Source organism: Chrysemys picta, chromosome 19, assembly GCF_011386835.1.
Source record: "Chrysemys picta bellii isolate R12L10 chromosome 19, ASM1138683v2, whole genome shotgun sequence".
In the NCBI taxonomy this organism is placed as follows: domain Eukaryota; kingdom Metazoa; phylum Chordata; order Testudines; family Emydidae; genus Chrysemys; species Chrysemys picta.
Genome location: NC_088809.1, coordinates 18,513,890 through 18,541,827, shown reverse-complemented (window position 1 = coordinate 18,541,827; position 27,938 = coordinate 18,513,890). Strand labels below are relative to the sequence as shown.

The 27,938-nt window shown below is 41.0% G+C and overlaps 1 protein-coding gene across 19 annotated transcripts in view; it reads right to left on the bottom strand.

Annotated features, from left to right (window-relative positions):
• CUX1 (cut like homeobox 1) overlaps positions 1 to 27,938 on the bottom strand; it is a 390,333-nt gene that overhangs the window by 146,742 nt on the left and 215,653 nt on the right. For all 19 annotated transcript variants that reach the window (XM_008166185.4, XM_008166175.4, XM_008166178.4 and 16 more), the window contains one exon: positions 2,053 to 2,101. In XM_008166185.4, coding sequence (XP_008164407.2) covers positions 2,053 to 2,101 — 49 coding nt within the window. The remainder of the gene's footprint in view (positions 1 to 2,052; positions 2,102 to 27,938) is intronic.

Below are 27,938 nucleotides of genomic sequence, written 5' to 3'. Positions count from 1 at the left end.
TGAGCTATCCCTCCCCCCATCTCACACCTTGGATGCACGCCCTTAAAGCATTATTTAACTCGAGCTTAGAGATTTTTGTGTGTGCACAGGAGTTGGGCAAAACTCAACTTATACCTGGAGCTAATAATGCTGTGAAGACACGTCCTAATTCTGTGGCCACTGCCCTCTTTTTCAAGTATAACATATTCCTCTGACCTCAATGTACGAAGTCTGCTCTTGCGTTACCAGTGGTTTTTCTTTTCCCAAATTTTCCAATCACAAATCACTAACTTCAGTGTAATGCATTTATAAAGGGTCTACAATCCCTTCTGGGAGTTGATGAGGGTATTGGGAGCACAACCAACAGCACACTTCCCCTACCCCTGAGAATGCCCACTGCATGAATAGAATTGAAGTTTCATCTGATCAGAGGGCTGAAGAGAAAGTATATCGGGACTGAGAAGTTGGAGGAAGTGAAAGAATCACAGAACAACTGCACAATTTTGGCTTCTTGAGATCTGAAGGTGACACTATCTTCTGCTTCAGAAACTCTAGAAGTTTTAACTTGCTGAGTTTTCAGAGCACTTTTTCAGTGGGAGGGGAAAACCTGGCCCTAAGCAAATGAATGTACTCTTTGAATATCCTAAAGGTTAAATGAAGAGCAGATTCCCTTCCAACACCTGAGATCAGGGATCTATGTTTCTTCTACAAAGTGAAATACATCATCAGTTGCAACAGAGAAGGTAACAGCATTTCCCACTTGGCTGTAAAAGTTGTAGGTATGTCATCAAATAAAGCAAGGAAAGTACAGGGTTCTGAACTCAAGATTTGACAGCTAAGAGAAGAAGGAAACAACTTTCAAATATAAAATATTTGTGTTTGAAAATGAAAATATATTTACTATTTTAAGCAGAAAAATTCTGTTAATGATGTTTTTAATACCAAGGCTTTGCTGTTCTTTGAATATCTCTTCTGAACTGCATTCCAGTTTGGACCACTCAAATATAAATACGTTCTTTGTATACAGCAGTAGTCACCCAAACTGCGAGGCGTGCCCCCCTAGAGGGGTGCGGAGGACCATTCGGGAGGGGGGGCGGGGCAGGGCATGGACCAGCCCCAATGGGGGGCAGGGAGGGAGCATCACCCAAGCAGCTCTGTCCCCAGCTGCAGCTCTGCCCCGCCCTGCAGCTCTGCTCCACTCCCCCCGATCGGGCCCTGGCCCCAACTGAGGGAGACACCTTAAAGGAACTGGATTGTCAAAGGGCAAGTGCTTAGCAGTTTCTAATAAACATTCCCATTTTAATGTCTCTTACGTTGAGCACCCAAACACTGAGGCACACCAAATCACTAGTCACTTTTTGAAAATTTAAGCCTGAGAGTTTATCTATTGGTTTTCATCTATTTGATCAGGTTTGGAATGTGGTGATCAGTTGCTGCCCATTATTTTTAACAAGAGCTGATTTGCCTAACATGGTGTATTACAGATTCATTGCTGTGAGTAAACTGCTTCAATTCCCACAAGTAGTCAACAAGAACAGTAGAGAGATAAGGTGGGTGAGGTAATATCTTTTATTGGACCAACTTCTGTTGGTGAGAAAAACAACAGAAGTTGGTCCAATAAAAGATATTGCCTTCCCCACCGTGTCTCTCTAATATCCTGGGACCAGCACAGCTACAACAACACTGGAAAAACAATAGAGGTACAACTTGGATTAAGCTAGTCACCATCCATGGGCATGTCCCGTGCTGTGGCAAATATTTGAGGCATTTAAAAAACAAAATAGGTTTAAAAAACTAAAAATGTTTGCTTGTAAATAGCATCCATTACTATATATATTACTATCCATTGCTATATAGATTACTATATTGCAGACATAGAGCCCTTACAGAGTTTCCCTCACTATATTTGCAGCTTGCACAGCCATACAAAGTAATAAGCTTGGACTGCTAAACATGGATAGGACACGAGAACTGTCATGAGACCACGAGAGAAGGGAACATTCCCCAAGATAAAAATCAAAATCAATGCAAGTTTTTAAAATTTTATGAGTAAAACTTGTTTTAAAATCCTACCTGATTTGCTCTTTCGAGGTCCGTCATGATCATCTCAATTTCATCAGCCCTGGGAAAACAAACAAGCATAAGCACTGTTACTATACGAGAAGAAGAGCCTCTAGGTTGTGTGTTTTCAGTCTATTATGCAATTTTTAACATTCATATAGAAAAATACCAGATTGAAATATTTAAATAGGACACAGTTAAGTCTGAAAGACCAAACTTTTGACCCAATAGCTCTATTTTGGATTTCACTTGTGCATACAGGTATGTACTTCCCTCTTACCCACTATGCATGTAAGATCGTGAAAAAGAATTATGCATCAGTTTGCTGCTTTAAGGTCACTATCATTATACATTTTATCTAAAAATACTTGGCTTGCAAACTTTAAGAAGTAAAACAAAACAATTTCACAGTACTTAGAATCGATTACTCAAAAGGTTAGATTTTTGGCCTCTGAATCATGAAAAAATTAAAAATACTGAAAAAAGATTAAAGTTGAAAGTGCTTCAGTTCTGCTGGGGTATCTAAATATCATAACATTCTCCAAACATCTGGCCATTTTACATTCTGTACTGGAAGAAGTGCTGCAATACCTGGGCAAAGTGAAGGAAGTAAATAGCAAAGTTTCAAATTTACATCTGAATTTCCTAACTTTATGTTTTTGACCATATTTTAACATTTATAGCCATTTCCCTCTTTTTAAAATTTTGTTTAAAATTTTCAAGAAATGATACACCAGGAAGTTTTAAAAAAATCGAAATATAGATTTAAAGTATCAGACAGTACTGTTAGTTTAGAGTCAGGCCCGTAATACATTTTATAAAAATTGATAAGACTGTTAAAGGGTTACAGAAATGTAAGTAGTTAAGGAAAACCAGTCCAATCAAACAATTTATATTCATGTATTGGGTGCTGGCTACCTTAGACAACTAGCTCTACACATGCAAACTCTTGCCCCTGCATGGAGCCCCACTGATTTCCATGGGACTCTGCCCACTTGGATGCAGTTGTAGGATCAGAGCCCTACAGCCTGAGGATAAAAGTGGTCTCTATTTTATACAAATATCCTTTTTTTTTTCGGCGGGGGGGGGGGGGGGAGAGCACCTGCTAGCAGGACATCATCAGTGAAGGCTTTTAGAGTCTGGGATTCCCTCCTTCTGCCAATGCAAAACAGTCAGCATTTTTTTTCCTGTTGGGCATGCAGTAAGGCCCATTTATTTGCTGGGGTCTGTGCTAGGAGAGGGGTGCAATGATGCAATTGTTTTAAACTGTATCCCTGGTTTCTAATATTCACCGGAGCTCCAAGAATTGCCTGTTGAGGTCTCCTTTGGATAATATGGAAAACAGACCAACATGTGTTTTGCAGTGCAATCTTTTCTCTTTTGGCATGAGCTGATGAACTATTATACTGGGAAGAAGACATGCGCAAGATGTTCTGAATTACTAACACGCATTATTTACTGGACTATATATTTTCCCTTGGGACAAACATAGTTCCAAGTGTTTAGGTACCAATGACATGAACTTGGAGAGGTTATAGGAGTCTGTGATTACTTTTATATGCCAGTTTTGAAATAGAAATCTCTTTTTTTAGCATCAGGCCTGAAAAGTCTGTTCCCACTGCTAAACCACACATTAAAATGAAGCTATTTTTAGAAAGGGATTTTCATACAGAAAACAGTGTCTCTTAATAGGATAAGTACCAGAACATTCAAATGATCAAATAAGGCATCTCCAGAGACGTATCAGATGGAAGAGGTCAAGTTAAAGCACTGAAGAAACTGTTGTTTTATCTCAGTTTAGAAAAAAAATCTTTACGGCTCTTAAAAGAAAACTTCAGTGTAATAAAAGATACTTTGTTGTTATTATTATTATTATTGTCATTCATTGCAAGCCAACAAGATTTCTGGCTCCAAACATAAGAAGAAGATGACAGTCCCTGCCTACAAGATTACAATCTAATATAGACAGACATAACAGTTCTGACACATACAAAGCATGAAATGCTGGTCTGAGTCAGAGGTGGCGTAAAAGTCCAGCATCGGTCATTTCTTAAAGACCTTGTGAAGAAATGTATTTTGAGGAGGAATTTTAAGTAGGAGGGAAAGGTGGTCTGGTACCAGAGAACAGGGAGAAGATTCCAAACATAAGGAACATTGTGAGAGGGGGATACAAAACAGGGAAGCAGGAGAGAGGCTTGGGACAAGAAAAGGGAGAGGAAATAGAAAGAGGGGAAAGCAGAGATCTAAGTTGGAGCTGAATGCAGTGCCTGACAGGTGACGACAAGGTGCTTGAACTTTTTTAGGACAATCACTGTATCTAATTACAAAGAAGTATAAATCCCAGTATTTTAAAGCGATAGCATATTTGGGGCAGAATTTAAGAGACCTACCATAGCACTGCTGGGGACACCCATGTACAAGAGGCTAAACAAGGCTGCAGGACTCTAAAAAATAAGGATTCAAGTTCTACCCTCAGATATACAATCTCACTGATTATAGTGGGAAGTGTCCACCTGTATCTAAGGGCAACTTTTTCCTTATATTCAGCTGTATACCACCTGACTGATTTTGGGGTGTACTTCTTTCTCCTTTTCACACAGGTATTCGTCCTACCTTGTTTTTCTACCTCATATTACTTCTGTATACATCTAATAAAAAGATGCAAACTCAAAATAAACATCTCTAGTGTAGCAATCTGAACACCCAGTGAGGCTGTGCTGTAACCATAAATATTATCTTTAAGTACAGTAATGAATTAAATTACTGTATGCTCTTTCCAAGAGCAAGTGTCAACAGCATTCAGAAGAATCTTCAAAAGGATTAATTCTTTTCATTTTAAAAGCTCAACTACCACATCAATAGCTGGCACTCCGACAGTCTAAAATCACTTATGTCTTAAAGTCTCCAATAGCTATGTACATTGTTTGCTCAGCAAAAGTATTTATTATAAAAAAAATGCAAGTTCTCTCACCTTTTTATGTGCTTATAAAAACAAGCTTTCATTTATTTATTACTTACAAGGCACTACGTAATGCTCAGCCTTCAAGGCAGTGGATGATTCCATTTTGGTCTAGAAAACATAGCTCACTGAATCAGAACCACAAAGGTCATTCCAGTGCACTCTCTGTATGGGCTAGTTTCTGCAACATTTACTCACTTTGAGTAAACTCTTTCAACAGTTCCATTTATTTAAATGGAACTATTCAAGAAGCACAGTACTACTTAACCAACCTAAGGGGGGGAGGTGCAGAATCGGGTCCTATGGGTTTTAACTTAAATTCTGATAAGAAACTTAAAAGAATATGATCAAGTTTAAATAAGCATAAAAAACTATGAATTGATTATAATCCTGGATCTGCAGATGGCTTCAAACAACAGCTCTAAGAGAGGTGTGAACTGCCCTATTTATCTCAATAGGCTGTGAACTCTGTAAAAGAAAAACAATTTCACGTCAACATTATTAGTTATTTCACTGCTGACCATTTTAGAAGAAACATCCAACTCATGTGTGATCCTGGGACAAACTGCCTCACTCACCCTTCTACGGTCCCTAAAATCTAGAGCGCACTGAAAATGAAAATGTGGGATCAGAATAAAATCAATTTCATTTTAATTGACATTAAAAGGCAGGTGTGTGCGACTGTACATGTGAGCCCGGAATCTCTTTGCAGCACTGTCTATTCGGGCTGTGCAAGCACTAGGTAACTCATAAGAATGTAAAATAAGAACAACCATATTAGGTCAGACCAAAGGTTCATCTAGCCCAGTATCCTGGCTTCTGACAGTGACCAATTCCAGGTGCCACAGAGGGAATGAACAGAACAGGTCATCATCAAGTGATCCATCCCATTGCCCATTCCCAGCTTCTGGCAAACTAAGGCTAGGTACACCATCCCTGCCCATCCTGGCTAATAGCCACTGATGGACCTATCCTCTGGGAACTTATCTAGTTCTTTTTTTAACCGTGTTATAGTCTTGGCCTTCACAACATACTCTGGCAAGGAGTTCCATACGTTGACTGTGCACTGTGTGAAAAAATACTTTTTGTTTGTTTTAAACCTGTTGCCTACTAATTTCATTTGGTGACCCCTAGCTCTTGTGTTATAAGAAGGAGTAAATAACACTTCCTTGTTTACTTTCTCCACAACAGTCATGATTTTATAGACCTCTATCATATTCCCCCTTAGTTGCCTCTTTTCCAAGCTGAAAAGTCCCAGTCTTACTAATCTCTCTTCATACGGAAGACATTCCATACCCCTTATCATTTTTATTGCCTTTTCTGAACCCTTTCCAGTTTCAATATATCTTTTTTGAGATGGGGCAACCACATCTGCACCCAGTATTCAAAGTGTGGGCGTACCATGGATTTATATAGAGGCAACATGATATTTTCTGTCTTATCATCTATCCCTTTCTTAATAGTTCCCAAAGTTCTGTTAGTTTTTTTGACTGCTGCTGCACACTGAGTGGATGTTTTCAGAGAACTATCCACAATGACTCCTAGATCTTTCTCTTGAGTGGTAACAGCTAATTTACACCCCATCATTTCATATGTATAGTTGGGATTATGTTTTCCAGTGTGCATTACTTTGCATTTATCAACATTGAATTTCATCTGCCATTTTGTTGCCCAGTCACCCAGTTTTGCGAGATCCTTTTGTAGCTCTTCACAGTCTGCCTGAGACTGAACTATCTTGAGTAGTTTTGTATCATCTGCAAATTTTGCCACCTCACTGTTTACCCCCTTTCCCAGATCATTTATGAATATGTTGAATAGGACTGGGACCCCAGTACAGACCCCTGCGGGACATCACTATTTACTTCTCTCCATTCTGAAAACTGACCACTGTTTCCTATCTTTTAACCAGTTACCAATCCAAGAGAGGACCTTCCCTCTTATCCCATGACAGCTTATTTTGCTTAAGAGCCTCTGGTGAGGGATCTTGTCAAAGGCTTTCTGAAAAATCTAAAGTAAACTATATCCACTAGATCCCCCTTGTCCACATGCTTGTTGACCCCCTTAAAGAATTCTAATAGATTCCTGAGGCATGATTTCCCTTTACAAAAACTATGTTGACTTTTCTCCAACAAATTATAGGGACAAAAGCACCTTGAATAACTCCAGTACTGTAAAGTAAGTAACCTCTCTAAGCATTTGCCCACTGAGAGTAGCTAGAAGTTATACCACAAGGACATGGGTGACTGGAGTCCCTATCTAAATGGCTGTAGAACAGCCTTGCTAAGCTGTGCATTTGATCTAGAAGCTGAGCCAATAGACTGAACTCCTGGGTAGGTGCTTTACAGATTTCAAGAATAGGTACTCTCTTAAACAAGTTACTCACACTGAATGTGAACTAACCTGAGAGGGAATGGGTAGTTTATTCAAAGAGCAGGACATTTTAATGCAATCTATAACCCATTTGGACACACTTTTTGAGGCAGCAGACTTAGATTTATAAAAGACCATGAAAAGCTGAGGTGATTGCAGAAAGGCTTTGGCTGGAAAGGTAAAAGGAAAAAGACGTAGCCCTAAGAATATCTAGTTTGTGGAGCATGGACTCTTCAACAGAGTAATGAATCTTAGGAAAAAATACCAGTAGGTGAATAAATTGGTTTATAGGAAAATCAAGCAATTTTCGGTAGAGATTTCAGGTGAGATGTGAGAGTTACTTGGTCCTTATGAAATATTGTATAAGGCTGTTTAACCATTAAAGCTTGATTTTTGTCCCCTCTACAAGTCAAGATGATGGGGACTAAAACAACCATTTTATCAGGAAGGTGAAACATAGGCTCAGAGGCAGAGTCTTTCAAAGCAGCAAGTATCCCATTCAAGTCCCAGAGAGGGAATGGCTCCCTCATTGGTAGAAACACCTTAATCGGGTTTTTAGAAAATTTAGAAATTGCGGGATGGGGGAAAAAATTGGATGATTGTCAACGGGTGGGTAGTACGCTGATACAGTGGCTAAATGGACTCCGACCAAGCTAACCAAAAGCCACACATTCTGATGACAATAAGTAGCCCAAAACAGAAGCAACTAAGAGTTGAAGAAGATTCTGAGTAGACTACAAAGGGAAGAGTTTTCTCTTTCTTTGATGTGCTTTTTTTGCTGGAAACTTTCTTGCTTTGAATCAAAACCTCTTGCAGAGACGCTGACCGGGATCTGTTCACAAAATAAAATCAGCAAGATTCTATGCTGCTAAATGCATTGACTCTGAGTCTGGGGGCAGCATCTGGCCTTGGCTCTGTAAGATGATGTCTAGTAGGTTCAAAAAGAGGAAGAGGGTGACTGATCAACTGCCGCATTAGATGGGAATACCAGAACTGACATGCCCAGGCTGCAGCTATCAATATCACCTAAGTTTTGTCCTGGAATACCTTCATTAGAACCCTTGGAATTAAGGAACTAAAGGAGGGTTGTGGAGGAGACAAACCAGGTTATTTTAGCAGCGAAGTAGAAATGTGTCTCAGAAATCCCAGGCTTAGTCCTGCCCAGGAGCAGTCCCATGGGCAGTGAGAAGGAAAGGAGTGGCAGCTGGGGCTGTTCTGCCTGTTATACCCTCGCTGTAAGGGATGCGAGACTGTACAGGGTACATGCACAGCCCCACCAGACACTGATGGTTAAAAGATTCCAGGTTCTCTCACACACACTGGGATCTGCATGGACAAATGTTCAAAGAACTGAAATGTTAAATGACTGCTCAGCAATGCACCACAATTCACCTCTCATTTACATAACCATCACATTAAAGCTATATAGCATTAATCATTAAAACAGATCTCAGTCAATAAATCTACTGTTTTCAACTATAAATTGAGAGGGTTTCTTACAACTCCTTTCTTCTATCTTTCGCTGATTTAATAATGCTGCAGAATTTAAATACCGGCAATCTTCCTTCTCCTTCGTTTAAACACAAAGCATATCAAAATTATGGAATTACTCTTGGCTTGGCCTTGAGCAGCCCAATACGGTGTCAATTTTCTATGTGTGATAAAGCAACAGCATGTAAAAAGCAACTAAAATGCAAGTCATATTCAAGCATGAGAGCCACAGAGCAATCAAAGACTGTCATTCAAGGCTCAGTCATCTTCATACAGGAAAAATGAAACATCTGTGCCCCAGAAAATTAAGTTATGTATTGCATAATTCATTTGGTGTCTGCCATTGGAGCCATTTCATTGTTCCAGTGATAAACATGTTTGATTATTTTTGTTTTGTTTTCCATTGCCTCAGTGGTCTTCCTGTTTATCTAACCATCCCACAACACATAACAATGTAGATAGCAATTACACAAAACAGGGTTATAGTCTGCTGGTAAGATGTGGGAAATCATCCATCTTGTTAAACACATTAAAATGGCACCAGTATTAAATATTATATCCAATGTAATTTTATTCAGTTTGATTCTTTTGGGTCCATTCTATAGTTATATTTGACGGTGCTGTCATTGCTTCCTAAGCATACAAGCATCAGCAGTTGACCACCTTTTTATTCTCCAGTTGCTTCCCCCTCCTCTGATTTAAGTACTTCAATATCTCCTAGATTAACTCCTTCCCTTGTCAGTATACTCATCATCTCACCTCTGCTTTGAAACACATTACTTACTCCTTTACAAGAAGTTTCCATTCATCCTTGGTAACCTGAGCTATTCTCTCCCTCTCACCCCATTAACAGGATATACATGTTCTGTATGTACATATGCACAATAGAGTACCTTATGATTATCCTAGCTGTACAGTCACTGAAGAGTTTCTTGCAGAACAGAGTGCTATGACCAGCTAGAGTGCCAGCCAAAAAGCATATTTTTCCCATGAGTCAGGGAGCGGAGAAACTGCTCTCTTTGTAGAAAACAATGAAGGTTTCTTTTTTTAATTGCAGTACTGGGTTTCTAGATAGCACTATCTCTTAAATGTCATATACAATAGGTACTTAATACTGTAAGCAAATTCCCATCACTGATATGGAGCTTGCTTCAGGATCATAGAGATAGAAAGGGTTTATCAGATTGACATCATCCATCCTGTAAATATAGGATACAGTCTTCCAATAGGATGACATATCTGGTTACACTAATACCATATTGTATCGACTAAGGTGGTTTACCAAGTAATTGTCCAAGATAACTTTAGCTTTATGATGTTCGTAATACCTTCTTAGATAATGGTGACATAAACCAATTTATTTTGGGACATCACATTTCCTGACCGCCTGTTTGATTTTGTTTTTTAATAAATATGTATTTTGGTTAAAAAGTACAGTGACATAGAAATGCCAATAAAACTCATTGAAGAAACCTTTGGAGTTAAGGGATTCCTTTGAAAACAAACTATTTAAAATTCACTTCAATAAAGCATACCAAAAAAAGGATTCATCAAATTTAGTAATTAATCAATATTTACAGATAAGGCAGTTTACAAGTGCTGAAGGGAAAGTTTAAAAACTTATCCAGTCTGTAGGATTGCTCTGTTAAAAGTTTAACTTTGCACAAGTTAAAAACAACACACTACTTAAAATCTTTTCCAGTTCAAAACATGAGTTAAAACAGTTTCAGGTTCCACACCTATCATTTCCCAATTTCTAATGGTTTTTCATCCCCAGGTTCCAGTAAGAAAAATCTATACAAACAAGATGAGAAACTGACTGGCTACAGAGAGAGGAGAGTGACTAACTATGCAAAAATGTTGTCAAATGCACAAAATACACAAATTGAACATTAAGAAAAAAATCACTTTCTCCAATATTTCAGTTACAGTAATCTTAACTATTCCTTGTAACACTAGTAGGTAAAAAATATCCAGGTGGAAATGTGTTTTGTGAAGGCTGATCTTTCAAAATACAATTATGTTAGACAGTATTATTTGATTAAAAACATGAATCATATTTAAAAAATAAAGTAGCTATGTTCCCAGGAATTAGCAGTCTTATTGTAATGATTACATTTCTATAAATTGATTTTATTTGACAGTTGCTCTAGATGTCAGTTCATTTACTATAACTTCCTGCTTAGAATTTACATCACTCTTGAAAAATTTACAAAAATTATCTTTTACTTGGTCAACATAGACTTGACCGAGCAAACATTTTGCTGACTCAGGGTCAAGGGTCAAAGTACCTTGCTGGATTGAGTGCTACGTCTTTAATATACAGTCACAAATTACAAAACTCCCATTGCCTCTAATGGGGCCAGGATTTCCCTTAGGATGTTGTGATCTTGTATGGTGTTTTGGCAGAACATAGTGAATCCTATTTAAATAGTAACTTATTTGCGGATACCTCTATATCCAGCCTTTGGAATTTTGCATAGAGGTAATAACTTTATCATCCATAAGTGTAAGAATAAATGTGTTCATTTTGTGCTCTGGAGGGACAAATGTGAAATTGATCTTCTATGGAATTCCAACACATTGCCTGAAGTGAGACCAAGAACAGCTGAAATGACGTGTTTACTTTTGCTTTAAAAATATACAAAGCATAAAAATATCCATTGATGTGACAACCCTTAATTGATTCTGTAATTTGAGCAAGTTATTTTATCACTTTTTCTTCAAACTTCTAAAAATAACAATGGAGGATTTTGGTTTGGGGCAACATAATGCTTAGAATTATTTTACTTATTTTTATTGAGTCATAATTGATCAGTTATCCAAAATAAATGACATTAATTGGAAATGTTAAATTCAACTCCTTTTACTGTAATACCAAGAATATGTAAAGGACAAGAAGTAATAGTTATAAAATCTTTGATACTTAGTCGATAAGCAACAGTTGTTACAAATTAAGGCTGTGATCTTATTCACATACTTAACTTTGCACACTGTGAATCGTCACATTAAAGTCATTGGGACTCCTTGCAGGACATAAGGCTAAGCACATATATAAATCCACAGAATCAGGGCCTAAGGTACTTTAGGCAGCAGAACGTCAATCTTCTCAAATATTATAATCTCAGTATGAATTCTCTCTCCTCCTTAGGACTGGGCTACACTGAAAAGTTATATCGGCATAGCTACATCTCTCAGGTGTGTGAAAATCTACCCCCCCGCCCCTCCCCAAGCATCATAGGTAAGACGACCTAACCCCTGGTGTAGACGGCAGCAGGACGACAGAATTCTTCCATCAACCTAGCTACTGCCTCTTGGGAGGTGGATTACCTACAGTGATGGGAAAACCCTTCTGTTGCTGTAGTAATGTCTACACTGAAGCTCTACAGCAGCACAGTTGCACATAGTCTTAATTAAATAAATGTCGGTGTCTGATATTTCTATACATTTTGTTTTCTTTAATATAAAAATAACTTTAGAAAAAAACAGAAACTACACGTGATTTTTTATTATAGCAACAGAGTGGATTAAAAATCTATCTTTAGAAACTGATTTTCAGTGATACTGGGCACCGGCATCTCCCATTAGCAGCAAAGGAGTTGTGGGAGCTCAGCATTTCTGAAAATCAAGCTCCTTGTAACTTCATTAATTCTCCATATTCTTTATTCTGCATCTTTGTTCTTTAAGAAAAATGACAAAATGTGTTTTTCTTCCACTAAGATCAAACCATAATCAGTGAAACAGATTTTAATCGTTCACCTCTGTGCAAGTTTGAAAATGGGTGCCCAGTGTAACAATACAATAAAGCAATCTTATATAGATGTGTCACTCCAAATATGTGCTCATGCCATGGGAAAATAACTTGTTTACCAATGTAGCGATGATAGACCATCAGTGCCTACCTTGTGGTGAATAGTACTTTTCCAGTGGTTTACGCACACATTAGAGTCAAGTATCAGAGGGGTAGCCATGTTAGTCTGAATCTGTAAAAAGCAACAGAGGGTCCTGTGGCACCTTTAAGACTAACAGAAGTATTGGGAGCATAAGCTTTCGTGGGTAAGAAGTGAGGTTCTTACCCACGAAAGCTTATGCTCCCAATACTTCTGTTAGTCTTAAAGGTGCCACAGGACCCTCTGTTGCTTTGCACACATTACAGTAACCATAAAAATTAAAGTAAAAAAAAGTCCCCACTTTTACCAAAATTCTCTGAAAAGACTTGTTCTCCAAATTGTTGTCAGGCTTATTCTGGCAGTCACATGGCTTAGCCCACCCAGCCTCACTTTGGGTAATTCATACTGTAGAATATGGGATGTACTGCCTGAATGACTTATTTGCATGAAGCAAGATAAAAATGACTAACAGTTTGCAATTTGGATATTTTTTCTCAACCATGTTGCTTATATACCTTTCCAGACAGACTCACTAACAGGTACTCAGAAATCATGGTGACAATGGACGGGAAAGGAAGAGAAGAGTTTGGATTTTTTCTCTTTTACTGACCAATGCGTTATACTGACACTTATACTTTTTTCTCCAGACTATGAGACACACCTGCACATTTTTTTCCCCATTGTTATATGCTGGTCACTGTTCAGTGATCGTATCCATACAGCAATGCAACTCATCTCTGTTTTTCTAAAAAATTACATACGTAATAACAAATGTAAAAAATATAATAGAAAACCATAAAAAAGGCAAATATAAGCTCGGCAGCAATGTAAAACACAGTTGCGTGAGTGAGCTGCATTTGGAGAATACTTCACACACTCTTGGCTCTGGTGGACTGTTTGTGTTGTAAAGGTAAAATGCTTGTGCTCTGCTGGAAGGATAATGGATGCTCAAGCAAGTGCTTCCTGGTGGCTGACTAACAAAGTAGTATTGGCACTGGTCTCAGAGCAAGATGGTTGGGTGCCCTCCCAGCTAACAGATGGGCACAGCAAAATCACAAAGACTGAACACTTGATTTTTCTTTTTTGTTGTACTGTTGAGTGTGTTTTATCTGTCTAATGTATTGGTCACGCCTGTGCTGGATACTTATTTAGGCCTGTTGCTTTATTTGTATAATTTTGTTCACTAAATTGTTAAAAACACCCAGAAGATTTGGGGCACATTGAGCTCAGAAATTCAAATAATTATCTACATAACAATATAACTAGGGCTGCCTGTATGTCTATCTCCCCTTCCAAATCTTACTCTCTTCTGAAGGGAAATAGAATTTATCTCAAATTATAATTGTACTGCATTGCTGTTTTGGGGGGGTTCAGGCTATGGATGATATAAATCATGCTAATGGGAGAGAAGGAGAGAGAGAGAAGGGGACAATGACCAGGAAAAGGAAAAGAAATTGAGCAGAGAAAAGGAGACAAAAAAGTAGAGAAGGAGATGAAGAGGAAGCACAAAGAAGAAGAAAAGGTAGCTATCACAATCTCAGCAACTCACAAACAACAGCTAGTAGCTTATTATTATCAATAGAGAAGATTCATCTGATGTAGAGAGGAATCTGGTGGCCCTTGAGTGAAAAGATTGAGGACCCATAAAATCACTTGGATTTGCCTCAGACAGAGGCTGAGCACAGGAAAGGAGAGCTCAATATATGGCTGGTCTTAGGAGTTCTTTTCTCCAACCCTTAGACTTGCATGGGCCAGATCCTCACCTACTATAAACCAGCATAGCTCCATTGAATTCTTTACAGCAGCCAGTTTACACCAGCTGAGGATCTAGCTAACATGAGTTTAGCTTCTGGTTCTTAAAAAAAAGAAGAAGAAGGAAAAAAAAAAAAAGACTACACTGACAATATAATAGCAGTGAATTCATGTAACCAAGAAGAGTCAACATTTTTCCTCCTAAAGTTTCCAGACATTGGAGGATTATATGAGCGTCACAGGATGGCATACATAATAGCTGTATATATGAAAACTATTTATTCCAAAATAATCCTCCCTTACAGGCAACACTAGGTCCTATTGCAAACTCTCCCTGGGGTGATAGTGCTATTTTTTCCAATTTAACCTTTTCCATTTTTATTTTCAGGAACACATTTCAGATTCTCTAGTTCTCTTTCCACAATTGTTTAACCTTTAAAATACTCTAACAGCAAAATAGCTGCAGGCTGAACTGTAGACTCCTGTTGTAAACTGCAATATGGAACCTTTTGATTACCTTGTTGTACCAGTTAATACAAATAGGTTCAGCACTCCACTGAACTGCAGATCCACTTGTAAATTGTATTCTATCCCGTGATAACGTTGCAAAAGTTTCTACTAAGTCAAAATGATACGGTGATGTCAGAATCTTTTTCAATGAATGCAGATTACATTTTCTAAATGTAAAAACTCTTGCAGGGAGAGAAGGGAAATGGGATGATACAGATTTGTTTACAGGATTTTTTTTTTCCCACTTGAAATGTGTGTTCTGACTTTAGTAGCAATTAAGTCTTAAGGCCAGAAAACAGGTATTTGGATTATTAACAGGCAAATGAGGATCCACATGTGCAGTCCTGTGTCCAGGCCAACCACCATTCATTGGATGAGATTCTATCTGTGTATGCAAGAGGGTCTGCCCATGCAGAATCAACTACAGGATCGGTCCAAGGTTGTTTCTTGAGAGGGAGACTGTCTTTATTTAGGTCTTGCACATTGCCTAGGACATAAACATGCTTAATAGAGTCATCTTAATATTAACAATATTAGTAACAGTAATTAGGATTTCTTATGTTGCTTGAAGGTGAAGGTATGGTAGCTTCAAGCATCATAAAAGTAGGAAAATGAGGGATTCCCTCACCCTAGAGTGCAATACTATTCTATAATGGCTCAACTAAACACTTATCTATAGGATGTACCAGCATGTGGACATACTGATAGCAAGTTAAGAGGCCATTGGCAAGAATGACAGGTTTCAGAGTAACACCCGTGTTAGTCTGTATCCGCAAAAAGAAGAACAGGAGTACTTGTGGCACCTTAGAGACTAACAAATTTATTAGAGCATAAGCTTTCGTGGACTACAGCCCACTTCTTTGGATGCATATAGAATGGAACATATATTGAGGAGATATATATACACACATACAGAGAGCATAAACAGGTGGGAGTTGTCTTACCAACTCTGAGAGGCCAATTAATTAAGAGAAAAAAAACTTTTGAAGTGATAATCAAGCTAGCCGAGTACAGACAGTTTGATAATAAGTGTGGGAGTACTTACAAGGGGAGATAGAGTCAATGTTTGTAATGGCTCAGCCATTCTCAGTCCTTATTCAAACCGGAGTTGATTGTGTCCAAAGAGAGACTGGTGAGCTAGAATTGATATGCAAACTAGACACAATCAACTCCGGTTTGAATAAGGACTGGGAATGGCTGAGCCATTACAAACATTGACTCTATCTCCCCTTGTAAGTACTCTCACACTTATTATCAAACTGTCTGTACTCGGCTAGCTTGATTATCACTTCAAAAGTTTTTTTTCTCTTAATTAATTGGCCTCTCAGAGTTGGTAAGACAACTCCCACCTGTTTATGCTCTCTGTATGTGTGTATATATATCTCCTCAATATATGTTCCATTCTATATGCATCCAAAGAAGTGGGCTGTAGTCCACGAAAGCTTATGCTCTAATAAATTTGTTAGTCTCTAAGGTGCCACAAGTACTCCTGTTCTTTTTTATTGGCAAGAATGGATTCAGTGCTCTTCTTGTAAAGGAATTAATGCAATGAAACATGGTTCTAACTACAGTATATCCTGTCTTTCCTCTTTGGATTTTCCCCAAGCTAAGCTCCTTTTATGGGGCTAAGTAGTAAATCAGTAATTCAGCCATCCCTTCTTTGCTTTTGAAGTGTTATACAAACAGAGATGAGGCAGCCAGACTTGCTGGCCCCTTTAACTGTGTACAGTTCTTTTCAGGGACCTCGTCGCTTTCACTTTCAGGTGTAAAGCGGTCAGGGGCGTCTCAAGGAAGATCATTTACCTAACCCAAAAGCTAAAATGTGTAACCATTTAAAAGTAAGTATTTATGCATAAATCCCACTCGGTGCTATGCGAGATGTGGTATTTCCTACATTAAATACAGTAACTGTAGTAAAGGGGTGGGGAGCAATAATTACCTCCTCCAGGGAGGATGAAGAAATATTTGTTTGAGAATATTTGTTTGGTTGACTGATGGATCTGGTTACCATAGGCAGCAAGGAGGAAGTGGAGGACATAGTCAGTACCTTCCTCCTTAGTGCAGAGTCTCTGGAATCCCTAGCATCTGGATTGTGCTTAGATTTTACCAAGGTATGCTCTGGTACCAAACGCTGGGTTTTATGAGGTTTAGATGTACCAGGGGTTTAGCTACAGAGGGACTCTTGGTACCAAGACCACTTGAAGCCTCAGTGGTACACTGCAAGGTCTCAAGTACAGCAGGTCTTTTAAGACCAGCTCCTTGCTGAGGAGATTTGGAGCGCCTCTTGACAGAAGACTTGGCGGTCTCACCTGCAGATCTGTCTCTCAAAAATCTGGAAGGCAATCAAGCTGCAGAAGTCGACGTGTGCTGTAGTCACTTGAATACTGCACAGAGGGGTACCTGGGCTTGGGTCTGACACAGGTCAGAGGGAGCTTTCCATTATGAGGAGTCAAAGCTTTAGCTCTCTGTCTGTCCTAAAACAACTCTTGCATCTGAGCAGATCTTGCCTCTGGACAGCACATGAGTATCTCCCAGTGCGAATGGCCATCACTAACTGGGAAGGATTCCCATCAAGTTAGGCAATGCTTGAACCTTGGGGATTTAGTCATGCCCCAAGGAGCTCCTTCAGGGAAGGAAATTTCCACCGGGAAAGGAGGGCAGGAGGAGGAAGAAACTAAAAGCCCCTAGAAAAAAAATGCAATAAAAACTACAACAATTAAAATTAATCTATTAGTACTAATTAATTAAACTAAAGATTAAGTACACTATAAAGTACAAATGGGTAGCTACATACATAAGGGGGCACCAGTAGATGCTCCATCTTCGGCCGAGGCAGTTGAGAAAAAACTGAAGATGGTTCATGCATCATAGCCCAGTATACCCTCAATACAGAACATGAGGATAGGAAGGATTCATGCGTGGAGTGAATGGGCTCTGCTAACAAAAGTCTCCAATGAGGGCAAAAGAGGTGTATGCACACCTGAAGCGGAGAGCCCATAGGGACATTTCTTTTTCTTCAAGTACTTTTACGAGAAAAACAAGAGAAAAGAGCAAGGTTTCGCAACCACTCAGGATCATCACACAAAGTCCATTTAATACTGAACTCTTGAGTCAGAACTCCTTGTCCATCCAACTTTTCTCACTCCTGATTTGATGAGCTTCAGTCTGCCAGTTACATGTCACAACATCAGTGAAGATGATAGTGACAGAATTAATCAATGACCTCCCTCAGGAAAACAAATAAGTTATCTGTATCACAACTAAAATGTTTTTTGATCAATAACATTAACTACTACTACTTTGCCAGGAAATTAGATTATTTCATCACAGTACAGATAGAGGGAGATCTTATGTAACCAAAAATAGCTCAAACTGCTGTTTAGTGGTTTCTGCCTTTCAATCAAGAAGACTGAAAGTATAGCTATTATCTGCAGTAAGTCCTGATACAGAAGTGGTTTCCTATTGAGTTAACCTGTCTCAACATACTATAGCCGTGTATATATTTAAAATTATATAAAACTATGAAGGCATATTCTTAGGAAAGGGACTAGAAGGCTACAACATGGCTTGAGTTAATGTCCCAAAGTGTTTCTTCCCTCTTTGTTCGAAGAATCACAGAAATCTAGGGCATGAAGGGACTTAAGAAGTCATCAAGTCCAGCAGTCTGTGCTGAGGCAGGATCAAGTAAACCTAGACCATCCTTGACAGGTGTTAGTCCAATCGACACTCCTGTTAATATTCTCCAGAATGATATTTGCCTTTTTTGCAACTGTACCACGTTGTTGATTCATATTCAGTTTGTGATCCACTATAACCCCTAGATCCTTTTCAGCAGTACTACAACCTAGCCAGTTGTTCCCCTTTTGCAGCTGTGCATTTGATTTGTCCTTCCGAAGTGAAGTACTTTGCACTTGTCTTTATTGAATTTAATCTTACTGAATTCAGACCAATTCTTCAATTTGTCAAGGACATTTTGAATTTTAATTCTCTCCTCCAAAGTGCTTGCAACCCCTCCCAGCTTCGTATCATCCACAAATGTTATATGCGAACTCTCCACTCCACTATCCAAGTCATTAATGAAAATATTAAATAGTACCAGACCTAGGACTGACCCCTGCGGGATGCTATTAGATATATTTTCCCAGTTTAACAAGAAGCCACTGATAACTACTCTTTCAGCGGTCTTTCAAGCAGCACCTACCTTACTGTAATTTCATCTTGACCGCATTTCCCTAGTTTCCTTATGAGAATGTCATGTGGGACTGTGAGCCTTACTAAAATCAAGATATATCACATCTACTGTTTCCCCTCTAACTGCTAGGCCAGGTACCCTGTCAAAGGAGGAGATTAGATTGGTTAGGCATAATTTGTTCTTGACAAATCCATGCAGGCTATTCCTTATAACCCTATTATCCTCTAGGCAGAGCCGTCCCTTGGGCACGGTGAATCGGGGTGACCGCCCCAGGCCCCGCACTTCGATAAAATCATGAGGAGGAGGGCGGGAAGGTGAGGCGGGAGGGCGAGTGGGGTGAGAAGGCGAATGGGGAGGTGAGCGGCAGGCGGGAGGGGGGTGAGGAGGCAGGCGAGAGGGTGGGAAGGGGGGAGGACGCGAGCAGCAGCCACTGGCAGCCTCCCTACCAGAACCTCCCCCTCCCTCCAGTGCCTCCTGCCTGCGAGCAGGCCCCGCCGAACAGCACCTCCCCATCCCTCTCATCCCCTATCACCTGCCACAGATCAGATGTTTCACGGTGTCAGGAGATGCGGGGAAGGCACGGAGCAGGGGTGAGAAGCAGGGCGGGGGTGGGGCCTTGAAAAAAGGGGTGGAGTGGGGGGGATTCTGGGGGGAGCACCCCCTGGTAATTAGAAACTCAGTGCCTATGTCCCGGGCCCAACACACCCCTAGGGACAGCCCTGCCTAGGTGATTACAAATTCAACAATTTGTTTCAGTATGAAAAAGGAAAGTGTGTAAGCCCCACCTAAAACCGATACATTTGAAGACCTAGAAAATTAAGCCAGCTCAGTCTGACTACTGTGTAGCCAGAGCAGAGACATGCAGCACCACGGCTAAGAGGCCTCTACTGGTCCTCAGGATTAACAATATCCCACAGGGAAAAGGACCATGAGTCTACAAAAATATGCATGGCAGTTGACAAGTACTGGCAGCATTATCAGTGCCACTCCTCCCAATGAATGCTGGATGGTAGAGGGAAATAGTGATGAACCTTCTATCTATCACCATCCTCAGCGTCAGGTAACCTTATGGCACAGAAGAATCCAGAAGCAATGGGGCATGAGGAAAGCAATGATTAAACCAAGGACTGATTTATGCCATGAAACACATTTTAGGATGAAAGAATGAGAAGGGGAGTATCTTTTTCTTGTTCTCTAAACAGGCCACTGAACAGTATTGGTGACAGCAGACTCTTAGGTGGTTTTGGATACTTGAAGCAATGATTAAGAATTTGTCAATCAGGGCCTGAATCAGGTGTCTGGGGCTGGTTAACTGAGTTAGGATGCTGCAGTCAAGGCTGCTCACAGTTTAACAGAGACCCCCAGCCACCTGAAAACAAAAAAGTCATGCAGGATGGTGATCAACTTTGCATGGCCACACTGAATGCACATCTTGAATCCTGGAGTGCTCACAGATGGGACATTCCTGTTCAATTCCCTTGTGTGTCTAACATTTTAAAACACAGAATAATGTTTATATTATTATACAAAATAAGAAAGATAAGAAAACAGGTAAGATACAGATAAGAAAACAATACAACTTCAAAGTTACATACTTGCCTCAGAAAGCCCTCAAATGTCTGGAAAATGCAAATGACAGTAGATGGCATTTGGCCTAATTTTTAAAAATGGATAATTATAGCCCATTCTAATTGTTAATGATAGAGTAGCTACTCTAGGTTAAGTACTGTAAATGACTAATAAACAAGAAAAACATGTTTGTAAGTGTCTACAAAAGAGCCAATAAGAGTAGATGGTGAAGGAAGCAACGTCCCTCGCAAGAAAGGGCAGCTGTTGTGTAAAATATGCTGAAAGGAATATGATCTTGCGCAAAGTTGTGTGTGATGTTACTTGTGTGGTTGGCAACAGGAAAACTATGAAAGGATGTGTCAATTTGCCCAAGGTGCTGAAAGACCAATGGTGTGTAAATGGGGAACTCCAAATACATTTATGGCTAGATCATAAACGTTATCATGTCACTACAATTGTTCAGAGAACAAAGAAAAAGATATCCTGGGTGATAAATAGGGTTGTTTTTTTCTTTTAATCCTGTATTAAAAGGTTTCCCTATGTTGTACTTCCAATATTTTTATTAAAAACTGAAATATGTTATGACCTAGTTTTGGTTCCAGTTTAACATAGCTAATCATGTGCAAAGAGACAGTATTGGAAAATTACCCAATTACCTACTAGTTGAAATAATTAGCCTAGCAAAAATCATACAAAATGTGCTGTTGCTGTAAGTAACAGTACCTTTACATGCACTGTGTATGCGCACACGCTATTTTGTTGTTAAAGAACACTGTGATGATGTCCACAAATACGATTTACGCTAACATGTTTATTTTTTCTTCATTTTCACCTGTATTTGTGCTCATCACACCTTAGTGAGATTTGTTTGTTTTTTTGTTTTGCTGTGTCTTTTTTAGGCTAAAGGGGAAGTTTCTAGTCCATCATTTGGAGATTAAATCAGTAAATAATTAATAAAAGGATCCATAGCTTTAGTTTACATCTGAAAAGAGCAATCTTGCACATATGCACTGTTATGAAGATAGTGTATGTAGAGTTTTTTAAAATGTCAGGCCAATATCAAGGGCCACATTTTTTCCTTACCAAAAAGAAATTTTACAGTCTTAAAGTAAGTTCATTTTACAATAGTGGTAACATTGGTATACAGCCACAATTTTCATCCATAGATCTCAAAAGGACTTACGAAGATTGGCGGCTATTTTTTTTTGAAGATGGGGAAACTGAGGCACAGAGTAAGTACTGTGTCCAAGGTAACACAGCAGGTCAGATAGCAGAGGTGAGACTAGAATCTGGGTCACCCAATGCCTGACATGGTACTCAATTTTTTCAACTGTGCTGTCATTCCTTATAACGGTATCAGATTTCCAAAATGGGAAATGACTGCCTAGGAAGGAGTACTACAGAAAGGATTTTGGGTGTCATAGTGGATCACAAGCTATATATGACTCAACAATGTAACACTGTTGCAAAAAAAGCAAACACCATTCTGAGATGTATTAGGAGGAGTGTTGTAAGCAAGACACACGAAGTAATTCTTCTGCTCAACTCCGTGCTGATTAGGCCTCAGCTGGAGCATTGTGTCCAGTTCTAGGTGCCACATTTCAGGAAAGATGTGGACAAATTGGAGAAAGTCCAGAGAAGAGCAACAAAAATTATTACAGATCTAGAAAACGTGACCTATGAGAAAAGATTGAAAAAATTAGGTTTATTTAGTCTGGAGAAAAGACAACTGAGAAGGGACACGATAACAGTTTTTGAGTACATAAAAGGTTGTTGCAAGGAGGAGGGAGAAAAATTGTTCTCCTTAACCTCTGAGGATAGGACAAGAGGCAATGGGTTTAAATTGCAGCAAGAGCAGTTTAGGTTGGACATTAGGAAAAACATCTTAACTGTCAGGGTGGTTAAGCACTGAAATAAATTGCCTAGGGAGATTGTGGAATCTCCATCACTGGAGATTTTTGAGAGCAGGTTAGACAAACACCTGTTAGGGACGGTCTATATCAGGGGTGGCCAACCTGAACCGGAGAAGGAGCCAGAATTTACCAAGGTACATTGACAAAGAGCCACAGTAATACGTAAGCAGCCGTACATCAGCTCTCACCACTCCCCTTCCTGCCCCCACTCCCAGTGTCTCCTGCCCACCGGCAGCCCCACTGATCAGCGCTTCCTCCTCCCTCCCCGCACCTCCCAATCAGCTGTTTTGTGTCATGCAGGAAGATCGGTGGGGGGGGGGGGGAGAAGGAGGAGCGAGGGGATGGGAAAGGGTGGGTGGGGGCAGGGCCTGTGGCAGAGCCAGGGATTGAGCAGTGAGCACCCCCCGGCACATTGGAAAGTTGGCGCCTGTAGCTCCAGCCCCAGTGTCTGTGCCTATACAAGGAGCCGCATATTAACTTCTGAAGAGCCACATGTGGCTCTGGAGCCACAGGTTGGCCACCCCTTTCTAGATAATACTTAGTCCTGCCATGAGTGCAGAGGACTGGACTAGATGACCTCTCGAGATCCTTCCAGTTCCACGATTCTATGAGGTACTGTATAGGTCTCAGCTTTAAACTATCTGTATAGTATCTTTTTAACAAACTTTTACATTGTACCCAGATGCACTGTCTGGATCTGACTCCTCCTGGAACTGTCCTACTGTGTCAGGTAAGTGTGCAGTAGTTGAGGGGATAACATAAGAGGAGCTGTTGGAAAAACTCTCTTGATTCAGAGAAATAAACAATCAGCATTTTTTCCAGAGTAATTAATGAAATCTTCATATGAAAATAATTCCTTTCCCCCCAAAACAGGTCTTCATCCAATTAGTATTTATTTATTTATGAAGTTATTCAAATAAAATGAACTAATTTGTACATCACTGCACAGAAGTTAGCTATATTGTAGCATTTGCAGGTTAAAAACAGACATCTTTGTTCTCAATTTGTGTATGTCATACTTGAGTGCCTATTTGAACACTCAGTTGAGAAAGGGTGCAAACTGCAAACATGACAGGCCCATGTTCTCTCTGGGTCTGAAGTGAGTGAGAACACTGATGTATTTCCTTATTCAAACATGCCCAAATGGGGACTATCACTTATCTTCCTGAACAGGTCACTCCCTCCTGCCTAGGGTCAGGAGTTCCAGAGTGCTAATAGTGTTGCCAGGTGCCCAGTTTTCGACCAGACTTTCCGGTCAAAAAGAGGACGTGACAGCGTCCAGTCAGATCTACTGACCAGACACCCAAAGTCCAGTTACTGCGAGCGCCGGCTCCAGCCCTTACTCAGCTGCCTTTGTCGGGCAGCTGCAGTTTCCACCCCGTCTCCGCAGGCAAGTCCCTCCTGACCGAGGTGGGGGGTAGGGGTGGAGAAGAAAAGAAGCAGCGAGCGATGGAGGGTGGGGAAGGAGTGGACAGGAGCAGGGCCTCAGGGGAAGAGGTGGGTCAAGGGCTCGGGGGAAGAGGTGGGGCTACTGAACAGTGCATTAATGCTTCGTGGGAGGAGCTCTAGATGGCCTATTACTAAGGAGGGAACTGACAGGGAACCAGTCACTAATAGGAGTAGAATTCTGGTCTCCAGTTTTCTTGGTAAATGCTATGCTATTGAGCTAAAAGAAGCATCTCTGCTAGCTCAGGCCTACATTATTTATATAGGGTTACCATATTTAAAAAATAAATAAAGAGGACACTCCACGGGGCTCTGGCCCCGGCCCTTTCCCACCCCGGCCCCGCCCCAACTCCGCCCCTTCCCCGACGTCCCCGCCCTAACTCTGCCCCTCCCCTGAGCGCCCTGCATTCCCCCTCCTCCCTCCCAGCCACACGAAAAGGGCTGCCCGAGCACTACGGCTTCACTGTTTGCTGGGCGGCCCTGAGACCCTGCGCCCCTGGCCAGCGCTTCCCCAGCGCAGCTGGAGCCCGGGAGGGGAAGCGCCCAGCCAGGGGCGCAGGGTCTGGAGGCAGCCCGGCAAACCGTGAAGCCGGTAGCACTCGGGCTTTGGGCAGCTCCCATGCCTCCGGACCCTGCGCCCCCAGCCGGGCACTTCCCCTCCCGGGCTCCGGCTGCTGTGCTCCTCCCCTGACTCTTCGGCTCTGTTTAAGAACCGAGCTGCCCGAGCGCTACAGGCTTCGGGCAGCCCCCATGCCTCTGGACCCTGCGCCGCCGGAGCCCAGGAGGGGAAGTGCCCGGCCGGCAGCTCAGGGTCCGGAGGCATGGGGGCTGCCCAAAGCCAGTGGCACTCGGGCAGCTCGGCTTCAAACAGAGCAGAAGAGTCAAGGTAGGGAGCACAGCAGTCACAGGAGGGGAAGTGCCCGGCCGGCGGTATTTTTCCCGGACATGTTAGGCTTTTTGGAAATTCCCCCCGGACGGGGGTTGGATTACCAAAAAGCCGGACATGTCCAGGAAAAACCGGACATATGGTAACCCTAATTTGTACTTCCTATTATAGAGAAGAGGCAAAAATTCTCTTGAATAATGCCTTTTAAGTCCTATATTTACATTGAGTTTGCATATGGTGTTTTGCTGATGAAAGCAATTGTTTTTTTGTATGTGAGACTAAAACATAAATCAGACTATGGTGAGATGTGTCATTCTCGTTGCAAGGTTTCACTAAAAGATGTGAAATGTCAGTCCTAAAGACTACAGTTTTAACTAAATTGCATGCATTCTCTGAACAAGATTTTATAGCTCCATCATCCCAAACATGACTTTGGTCACCTCTTGTTTTTTCAAAGTCGGTGTAGAATAGAATTACACAGTATCTCTGATGCATCTCATCTTCTAGGGATTTCACAATACTCTGAACAATAAGGCAGATACTGCGAAGTGCCTTGACATCACTGGAACTTGAGGACTCTCAGCATCTCTGAGATTAAGCCAAATAAATACAGTGGTTGAAATTTTCAGACAATGGGAGTCACTGAGGCTCAGCATCTTTCAAAATCAGGCCACGCTTTAATTAGTTGCCTAAACATTGATGTAGATGCCTAATTTGAAGTGGCCAGGTTTGAGAACGTTTGCCTGCTAGTGCAGTAGTTCAGTGTTAGGACATTCTAACTGAGAGCAGAGGGTACATCAGCCAGTTATCCTCCCACAACAATAAGTGCATCTTCCTGCCTCTTAAAGGTGCCAAGAGAAGGTTAAGGGGTGACAGGATTACAGACTGTAAGTACATACGTGGGGAACAAATATTTAACAGTGGGCTCTTCAATCTAGCAGAGAAAGGCATAATATGATCCAATGGCTGGAAGCTGAAACTAGACAAACTCAGAGTGGAAATAAGGTGTAAATTTTGAAGAGGGAGAGTAATTAAGCATTGGAACAACTTAACAGAAGAACAGCAGACCAAGGGTCCATCTAGCCCGGTATCCTGTCTTCTGACAGTGGCCAGTGCCAGGTGCTTCAGAGGGAATGAACAGAACAGGTAATCATCAAGTAATCATCCCCTGTTGCCCTTTTCCAGCTTCTGGCAAACAGAGGCTAGGGACACCATCCCTGCCCACCCTGGCCAATAGTTAAGACGCTGTGTTTGTCACAGAGGTCATGGATTCCGTGATTTTCCGTGACCGCTGCAGTGGCGTGTGCGGCTGGCCCAGGAGCTGCCTGAGCAGCTCAGGCAGCCCCTCGGCCAGTCGCACCGACTGCTGTTGGGGCACTCTCGGACTCCCCCACCCCCCCAGTAGCAGGAGTTTGAGAGGGGATGAGGGCTAGGAATTGGGGTGCGGGGTGGCACTTGCCCTTCCAGGGAGCCCCCTTCAGGTGACAGTAACTCCCCTCCCTCAGCTCCCAGCTCCACGTGCTGCCTCCACCAATGGGAGCTGCAGAACCAGGGCCTGGAGAGGAGCGGAGACAGCACGTGGAGCTAGGAGTTGGAAGTCAACGCTTCCCAGAAGCCGGGTAGGGAACCTGCCCCAGCCCCGCCAACCCCCCCGAGCACCCCTGGCGCACACACACCCCGGCCACACCCCCGGTGCCCCCTCCCCCAAGTTTTAGTCAGGGATATATAGTAAGTCATTGACAGGTCACAGGCTGTGAATGTTGGTTTACTGTCCGTGACCTGTCCATGACTTTTACTAAAAATACCCATAACTAAAACACAGCCTTACTAATAGCCACTGATGGACCTATCCCTTCATGAATTTATCAAATTCTTTTTTGAACCCTGTTATAGCCTTGGCCTTAACAACATCCTCAGGCAAAGAGTTCCACAGGTTGACTGTGCGTTGTGTGAAGAAATACTTTCTTTTGTTTGTTTTAAACCTGCTGCCCATTAATTTGATTTTGTGACCCCTACTTCTTGTGTTATGACAAGGAATAAATAACACTTCCTTATTTGCTTTCTCCACACCAGCCATGATTTTATAGACCTCAATTATATACCACCTTAGTCATTTCCTTCCAAGCTGAAAAGTTACGGTCTTATTAGTCTCTCCTGATATGGAAGCTGTTCCATATCCTAATCATTTTTGTTGCCATTTTCTGAACCTTTTCCAATTCCAATACATCTTTTTTGAGATGGAGCGACCACATCTGCACTCAGTATTCAAGATGTGGGTGTACCATGGATTTATATAAGGCAATATATAGAGGCAAACTTACCCATGTTCGTCGTGGATTCTCAATCACTGACAATTTTTAAATCAAGATTGGGTGTTTTTCTAAAAGATCTGTTCTAGGAATTATTTTAGGGAAGTTCTATGGCCTGTGTTATACAGGAAGTCAGACTAGGTGATCACAGTGTGCCTTGTGTTGTTAGAATCTATAAAAGACTACAATCTCTGTCAGCAGAATAATAATATTCTACCTCTATAGCACTATCCCATAACGTAAGGAAGGATTATACTCATTTTACACAAGGGGAAACCAAGTCACAAAGCAACATTCTGAAAGTAGTAGGAATACAACACAGATCTCTGAATTGCCAGGCTAGTGCTTTAAACACACAACTTTCATTCCTCTAACAAGATCTTAAACTTCATACCAAAATGTGCTATTATTTTTGTAGAAGTAAACACGACTAGAACCACTGAATGAAATGAGGGGATCTCTCTACTTGTAAAGCCAAATCAGAGGTCCTTGCTCTTGCAAGACTTCCATTGAAATATCATAGGAGTTTTTCATAAGTAAAGAGGACAATCTTGGGCCCACGGTCAGTAAGAAACACTGGTTGAAGGCCAACATCTGGAATAAGCAAAGAT